Source organism: Pteropus vampyrus, unplaced genomic scaffold (assembly GCF_000151845.1).
Source record: "Pteropus vampyrus isolate Shadow unplaced genomic scaffold, Pvam_2.0 Scaffold37, whole genome shotgun sequence".
Classification (NCBI taxonomy): domain Eukaryota; kingdom Metazoa; phylum Chordata; class Mammalia; order Chiroptera; family Pteropodidae; genus Pteropus; species Pteropus vampyrus.
In genome coordinates this window covers 1,592,420-1,600,838 of record NW_011888818.1, presented here as the reverse complement: position 1 = coordinate 1,600,838, position 8,419 = coordinate 1,592,420, and the positions used below count along the sequence as shown (strand labels likewise).

At 36.4% G+C, this 8,419-nt stretch overlaps 1 protein-coding gene across 6 annotated transcripts in view; it reads left to right on the top strand.

Moving 5' to 3' along the window:
* Nucleotides 1–7,994, top strand: part of CTNNA2 (catenin alpha 2) — a 1,043,800-nt gene extending 1,035,806 nt beyond the window's left edge. For 5 of the 6 annotated variants that reach the window (XM_011358075.1, XM_011358074.1, XM_011358073.1 and 2 more), the window contains one exon: nucleotides 6,758–7,994. In XM_011358075.1, coding sequence (XP_011356377.1) covers nucleotides 6,758–7,045 — 288 coding nt within the window. In that variant the 3' untranslated portion in view covers nucleotides 7,046–7,994. The remainder of the gene's footprint in view (nucleotides 1–6,757) is intronic. The other variant, XM_023529442.1, reaches the window with a different exon arrangement.
* Nucleotides 7,995–8,419: the final 425 nt, after the last annotated feature.

The following is an 8,419-nucleotide window of genomic DNA, read 5'->3' as shown; positions in this document are numbered from 1 at the left end:
TGTTAAACATCTCTGGGGGCTTCTTATTAAAATATCTTGCCAGTGGCTAAAAAGGACTCTGCCCATATTTGCAGAACCATTTTAGCATTCTCATGATCATTAGCGCTATCAGCTCTGACTTGAGAAAATTCAAATAAGATACCCTGGACCCAAATGTGACTGGGTTCCCTTTTTCCAGGAACTTCTAAGCTTTTTGAGGTAATCAAGGCAAACTCCTCAGTTTTTATATTTCAAAATCACTTTCAAATGGATTTTTTGGTTTATTTTATTCTATTTACCTTTGTCAGTAGTTTCATAGTGCTTGCATTATTTTTAATCCAAGGACAGATTGCTTTGTACCTGGGATTTCCATGAACTACCGTGTGTGATTCATTATTTTTTGGTAATAGATAATCAGCCTTTTTGAAAATAGATTAATTTCCAGGTTGTGTTTCTATCTCTGCATGCATATTTTAAATGGATTAATGTAGAACACACAGTGAAATTTTAATTGTTTTATGTAATTAGGTCTGGCCCTCACAAATTAATGTCCCTAAGATATTTACTATGTTACTGAGCAGTTAATCCAATGCATCTCCCTCTACCTCTTTTACATTACTTTGCACTTTTGACTATGCTTTTTATGTGTGTTTCTAAAGCCAGCTGTTAAATCTAAACTGCATTTGTTTTATTGCTGGTTGGCCCCAGGAAGTTCACCATTAGTATCAAGAGACTGCTAATTATTTAACAGAATAGAAAGTAGCCTTGGATGTTGAGGGGATAGTTAAGATATTTCTTGATGATGGTATGTCTTTGATTATTAAAAGAATATTGATTTTGATCTTGAAAGTAAAATACTGAGAGAATTTTTAGTAGATTTAGTAAACTTTTTGACCTGATAAAAGAATATGGATTTACTACTTCATTCAGCATTCTATTATCTCTCTGTAAAAATGCTAAAGAATGAATACGAAGGGAAGAAGAAATTAGAATTGACATAAATTTTATGCCTATAGTATGCAGAACACTGTTCATGAAACTGTGGGGAAGGCCAATATAAGCAAATTATGTAATTCTTTACATCTAGCTCCTTGAATTTCACTTTCATAATTCAACTGTCCCTTTGGTAACTCTACTTACATGTAACAGAGACACCTGAAGCTCAGTAGGTCCAACATTAAACTCAGCATTGTAGTATTTATTTCAGCTTCCCTCTTTATCATCTGGGTTAATAGCATTGATAAATACCCAGTTGTACAAGCTACAAATTCAAACGCTGTCTACCACATCATTCCACTATCCAGTCACCAATGATGTTTTATTTCATCCATTAAAATGAGTTTTAGATATCATGCCCACCTTAAAGCTTTATTTTCCTACTCTGTCCCTACCTGACTCAGTAGATCCCCTTTCTCACTCTGTTCCTTTAGCACCTTACAACCTGCCAAAGTCCTTATCACAGAGCATTAAACCTTTTAGTTTATATGTTTATTTTTGTATACCCAACACTGAAGCACAGTGTTTGGCACAAAATAGATACTCACTAGGTGTCTTGAAGGAAAAAATACATGGGTAGAAAGATGAAAGGATAGACTGAAGGGTAAAAGGTAAGTAAGAATTCCGCATTTCAAGAAATGTAGTTGCACTTTCATTTGAGAATGTAATTGAGTAATGCGGTCACAATTGTTTCTATGGAAACTGAATACCTCTGTGGTGTAAACCCCGTGTTAATGAAAGAGCATGAAACTTAAGACGTGGGGTTTCAGAATTCTTCAGATGATCTTGTAAATTTTGAGACATTTTAAGCACTTGTCATGACAATCTTTAGCCTTTCATATAAAGAATTAGGCAACTCAAATATTAGTTAATGGAAGAATCATAGTTAAGGAAAGTCTTTCCACTAATATTTTCCCTCCATTCAAAACACAAAATGAGGCTGGCATAGGGAAAGAGAAATCTATTAGGAGTTGAGTGGGGTTGGGAAGATAAGAATGGTAACAGGCAGAAAAAGAGCCAGAAAAACCCTCCAGAAATGGCTGTAAAACGGCTCTCCTGTCCTTATTTGCTTTTCATAGACAGTAATAGAACAAGATGTGAAGAAACATCTGTTGCCTTTTTAAAATAGTACTTTCATATTTTAAAGGAATAGTGACAGAATTAGGAGAGGCCTAATTTTTGTGGTTTGAGACAGCAGACACCTATGAAATGGAATAGAGAGAATTAGTCTAGCACAACTTGACCGCTTTGGGGGCTGTGGATTCTTCTGTCGTACTTGGCTCTGGGAAACAACGTGGTGCAATGGTTAGCTCATGAGCTCTAGAGTTAGGCTGCCTGGATTTAAATCTTGGCTTCTTCACCTCTTTTAATATGATACTGGATAAGCTGTATGGCCCCTCTAAATCCCAATTGAGCATAATAGTATTTCCTTTCTCAGGTGGTTGTGAGATCGAATGAGAGAAAGGAAACGTGGGGAGCTAGTCCAGAGACAGGCTCATGGTCACATTTGATAAATGTATGTTCTTATTTTTAAAAGTAGATGAAAATTAGCACCTTCTCTTAGACTAGATATAGGAACTGAATGGCACGTCCAGTAGGAATAGAAAGGCCCTTAAACAAGAAAAGATACAAGTTTCTTTCTATGGAGAATTCCAATCAGTGTACATGCTGGCCAGATTGAGGGATGGCTCAGATACAGTCCACTTTTGATGCTGTTATAAAGCTCCTAAGACCAGCCTAGATAAAGGCTTAGAATATACCAATTAGAGTAGGTGAGTCCCACCCAAGGGTACCAGCAGTTGTACAGCTGTGTAGTGAATGAATATGCTTCAGAAAAACTGAGCAAGCACAAGGGAAACCTTCAGGGCCCAGATTCCAGGCACTGTCACCAGGACGGAGTGTCCAAGCCAGGAAGGTAACCTAAGGCTGAGAAAGACTAAGAAGGACCGAGCATGAAGCAGAACAGCAGAGAGTAGGAGATCCAGTTATAAAAAATTCAGGCTCTAAAGATGAGACTAAAAATCACAGACCAGGTGAGGTGGAAGCTGTCAACAGATGTCATGATGTTTATAGGATGTCACCAGGTTTAAAGGACAGGCTTCCACCCAGAGTTAATAATTGAGACAGGTTCATTTTGAATGACAGTCACTGAGAAAACAAAACCCCCGAGAATAAATGGTGCTTCAGAGAAGTGGTGTAGTGGTTCAGATGGCAAGCTTTGGAGAGAGAAAGGAATGGTCCTAATTCCTACTTAACCAGTTATTACAGGGGCAAGTTACATTGCCTCTCTAAGCTTTAGTTTGCTCACCTGTAAAATGGGGGCAATAATAGTTCCCACTTCAAAGTTTTTTTTTTAAACTTACATCATGTAATTAAAAGGATTAGAGCAATGCCAAGCTCTACGAATTGTTCAATTAATGTTGGTTATTATTATTAAAACTTTGTACAGAATCTTGTTTGTTCGAAAATGCCATGGTTACAGTGTAAATCACAAAATAGAATGCAATTATGTTAAATAAGTTTTCCTAAACCTTAGATTTAAAAAATCACTTTGCCATGTAGCTTTACTCTTTTTGATGTATTTCTTTTGGGAAGTGAAATTTCAGCAAAATGTGCCACTTGGAAACCAGGTCTCAGTGCTATTTTGGACAAGCATAAAGGAGACCCATTTTTTAAATAAAACAAATTCTGATTGTACTGATAATGATCTCAATCATTCAAGTGGGTGTAGGGCATATGGGAAAAATTATCCTTTGGTAATTCAAGTTTCAAGTCACGTTTTGTATTAATTTTGGATTGGGCTTATTGTCTAGGGGTATATTTGCTCAGGTTTAGCTGGCCAGGTCCTTCAGGTCTTCGCTTTGCCTTGCAACAAATTTAGTATCTGCCTTACCAAGTGGTGTGAATGAAATAATTGGCTTTATATTTCAGAGCTGTCTCACTCGTGACCAATGTGTTAGGTTTATTCACAGGATTCCTGCTTCAGGCTGGGAGAGCAAAGGGGTTCTGAAGAAGAGACAGGCTCTCATATTTTTGCTGCAGAATTAGACACCATCTATCTGAAAATGGAATCTGTGGTAAAAATCTTCAAATTACTTGTAATCCTTCTCTTTGGATCCACTCAATTATCCCAAGATTTGTTTTTTGGGAACCATTTAATAATACAATAGACGTGTCTTCTACTAATTCTGTTGCTCTAAAGCAAATCAATAGAACTGTCCCTGATATTATCATTTACCCTCTCTTTACCCATAGCATACAATAGAATTAACTAACTTCATGAATGAATATTACTCATTTTTGAAACCTGACAGACTTATAGGGAACTGTTAATTGGCCAAGGAATATAGTCTATATCTTCTAAAGAAACCATGACTGATCTAAGTGCCCCAACATTTTACTATCTTATCTCTTTCCTTTATTATTTACACTTCTACTGGGGGATATAATGGAAAAGATGAAAAAGTGAAATTCAGTCAGATAACTGGCTATGATGTTACTGAACTCATGTGTAATGAAGTTGTGGAATTGTTGGATGAAATAAGCCTTCATATAGTCTTTCGGTTTCATTAATTCAGTGGTTCTCAAGTTTTTTCATGCATCAGAATCCCCTGGATTGCAAGTTTTTAATTTAGAGAGTTTGAGATTGGTCTGAGAAATTGCATTTCTGACAGGTTCCCAGGAGATACTGATACTGCTGGTTCGGTGACTGTACTTAGAGAATCACTGCACTAATCCACGCTTGGTTTCTCTTCTGTTAACATGAATAATCTAGAGTTTGCTTTTCTTTAGCTGGCTTTAGAAACTTATGCTGTATAAACATTATGGGTTAAACAGTTAATTTGGTGTATGTGCACCTTGTACAGTGTAATAGATATGGTAAAGTAGGTAGTTAGCCTATTTGGTTGATTTAATTCACAAAGCAGTCAGTTATAATATTTGCTAAATCATGACTCTAATCCACAAATCACTTTATATTATTGTGATGTCAATGTAATACTGACTTTTAATCTTATTTTTCCAGTGAAACCTCAGTTCTATGGTATTGCGAAGAATTCATACGTTAGAAAGCATCTTTCATTGTTTCCCCAATTGTCTGACTTTTGTGCTTTCTTGGTGGAAGAATTGGGTTCATTTCTCATAAAGCATTTTTTTTTTAACTCAGTATAATGTTTATTTAGCTTTCCTAAAGTATACAGAACAGAAAACATCATCCTAGAGGTCTTAGATGGAACTTCTGTTCCAGGTCACTGCTTGGGACATGTTTTGGTCTCAAGAAATGACAAGAAGCTAAAGCAAATGCAGATTGCATCACATAAAGAAACCACAGTGTTTGGGATCCCTCAGCTTGAACACTTCGCTAATCATCTCACACCCAGAGAGCTGTCTACCTAACTCCCATTCTCTAATACAGCTATAGTCCACCAATTATAGGTTATACAACAAACCATCTCAACAACTAAGAACAACATTGCTTAGGAACATCCTTGAATTCCTCACTTAACTGCAATGGATATATTTTCTAGGTTGATATTACAAGAAGTTTGATGAACGATCAAACTATATTCAAGCATCCCTGAGGCTGGAGTAATATTTTCAGTCCAGCTGTTAATTCCTGCCTGTGACTAGGTTATGTGTAGAATCCTGGCTGAAAGGGAGTCTGGGAAATACAATTTTGATTTTTTTCTGGCATCTATGGTTCAGGAAATGAAGAAAGAAGGTTGAAACAGATATTGAATGGTCTAGTATATAGTATGTACCACACGATCTAACTAGTTAAAAGCGGAAAAAAGGTAACCAAAAAAAAAAAAAGGAAAAAATCCTTGGCCTGAGAGTCTGGGGATGAACTTCTAAACCTACTGTGCTGAGTTGTGACTTGTCATAGCATTTTTGAAAGTATCCAAACAGGATGGCAGTATGGATGATAAAACAGTCTCTGAGGACTTCATCACTTAAACTGTGTAAAACTGTGGAAGTTACTGGATCTATGCATGCACCAGCTCTCTCATCACAAAATTGCACTGACAATAAATGCCACTTCATAGATTATTGTGAGAGTTAAATGGAGAAATGCAAAGTTCTTAGAATAGTGTTTGGCACATAGTGCGAAATCAATATTTCATTAACACACGGTTATGTGGTCTCACTGAAAGCTCTCTGACCTGTAAGAGCAACATAATTATTGATATTTTTATAGAAGGTATATTCAAGACCTGGGAATAGTTAAATGGATACTCGAGCTCAATACATACTTAAGTAAAAGTCAGAGCGCCTATGGGTATACTTAGCTCTTGCTTGCATCCCTACCAACTCAAGATGGAGAAATAACCTATGAATACGTACTTCTACTGGGAGGCTATAAAATTATGATGTAACCCTTTATAACTCTTCATTCTTCAGTGCCTGCCAAATGCTTTTCAAACATTTGAGTCATTGTCACCATTAACAATCAATGTAATGTAGTAAACTGAGATGCTCTAATTTGCAAAACTTTTGTTATACTGGAATTCTTACATGCTAAAAAGAGGACTTTATCTTTAGTGGTATTGGGACTTTAAAAATCTATGCATCATAAAGTATCCTTTTCTCTTTTTATTTTGAGAGTAGGGATGGGGGAATATAGGTGACTGCTTTGTGGCCTCTTCACCTTATCACGTAATAATTTGGGCAGTACTGTATACTTGCACAAGCAAAACATTGTTTTAATGTGAAATTGCACTACCATCTTATGAATGTTGTGCCTTGACTAACCCAGATGTATCTCCTTCTTCTCCTCCTGTAGCTGGACAGTGCTACATCACTTATCCAGGCGGCTAAAAACCTGATGAATGCTGTTGTTCTCACGGTAAAAGCGTCCTATGTGGCCTCAACTAAATACCAGAAGGTCTATGGGACAGCAGCTGTCAACTCACCTGTTGTGTCTTGGAAGATGAAGGCTCCAGAGAAGAAGCCCCTTGTGAAGAGAGAAAAGCCAGAAGAATTCCAGACGCGAGTTAGACGAGGTTCTCAGAAGAAACACATTTCGCCTGTGCAGGCTTTAAGTGAATTCAAAGCAATGGATTCCTTCTAGGACGATAGGCTTTGACGGGAAGGCTTTTTCTTTCTTTTTTTTCCTTTACTTTTTTTAAATTCCATTTTTGTATGCATACCTGCCAACTTGTATGCCTCTGGCATGGGGAAATTAAGGGAGCAGAGTCTGTTGCATGTAAGATGAGATGTGATCAAACTACTGATCCATCTGTAGCCTGGAGAAGGGGACAGGGAAGCCCTGTTCTGAAGTGGCACAGAGTTGTCCTTTGCAACATTCTCATAAAATTCGGTGAAGAGTTCACATTGCAATGTTTACGGGAGTGGGAGGGATGGGGAAAATAAACTTTATAAAAGCAAATTCTAATGCATGCAAGAATCATTAGGTTGGCAGGTATATTAAGTGAAAAATCTGGAAGTGTGATGGTAGAACATAAAGCTTGTATTGCTTCTGTTTCAGTGCAAAATGTACTAGCCAATACGCTTAAGTGTGTGGCCCACAAATTGAACAACTTAATTTATCCATATGTGGATTTTTTACTAAGGGGAAACTAACTCATCCAGCCTAAAATGCTTCTTTTAATCTGTATTCTGTTCTTTCTCTTCTAGTAGTGCCATTACTAGTGCTCATGTTATCAATTTTTCCCCTTTACTGAAATACAATAAATGTTTATTTGAAACAATTATAATCCTTCTGGGGGCACTGGAAGCACAATATAGTGATCAATCTTGCTTTTACTCTTTAGAAAAAAAAGAAAAAAAACTATGATTTTGCTAGAAATAGGAGGCCCAGTGGTGGAATGTTAGAGGAATGGAAACTGACAATGTGTGAAGGTTTAGAGGCAAATACATAGGTGTAGCTTGGAGTGCTGGTATCTAATAGGCCATTGTATCTACTAACTCAAAATAAACACATATAATCTTGATATTTGAAGAATGTTTTCTTTCTTTAAATGTATACTAAATAAAAAATCAGAGCATCTTCTTGAAAAATGGTTAAAAATGTTTTTGTTTTTAGAAATTGGGGTAAAATAGGTGATATATAAAGAAATCTCTGAGTCATTTTTAAAGTCCAGGAACTGCTTTTGCTTTCTATTTTTCCATTTGTTTTTATTCACTTTCAAACTAAATCTAAAATGAGAAAGTCATGTGTTAAATTTTTCTGGGCCATGTTTAGCCCTGGGCTAAATATAAGAAACATAATAGGTTCTCAGACAGAAACCAAATATATATAGAGAGAGTGAGGCCCATTAATTTTAAAATATTTTATTCATTTCAAAATATTTATCTAAATTGTAAAAACAGGACCTCTGTCTCATTACTAAGAAGTGAGAAGTAGTCTTTCAGCTATTGCTTGAGGAGTGAGAAAAAAGACTGCAAATATTCATTTGAGTGCCCAAAACTTCTCCCATTTAAA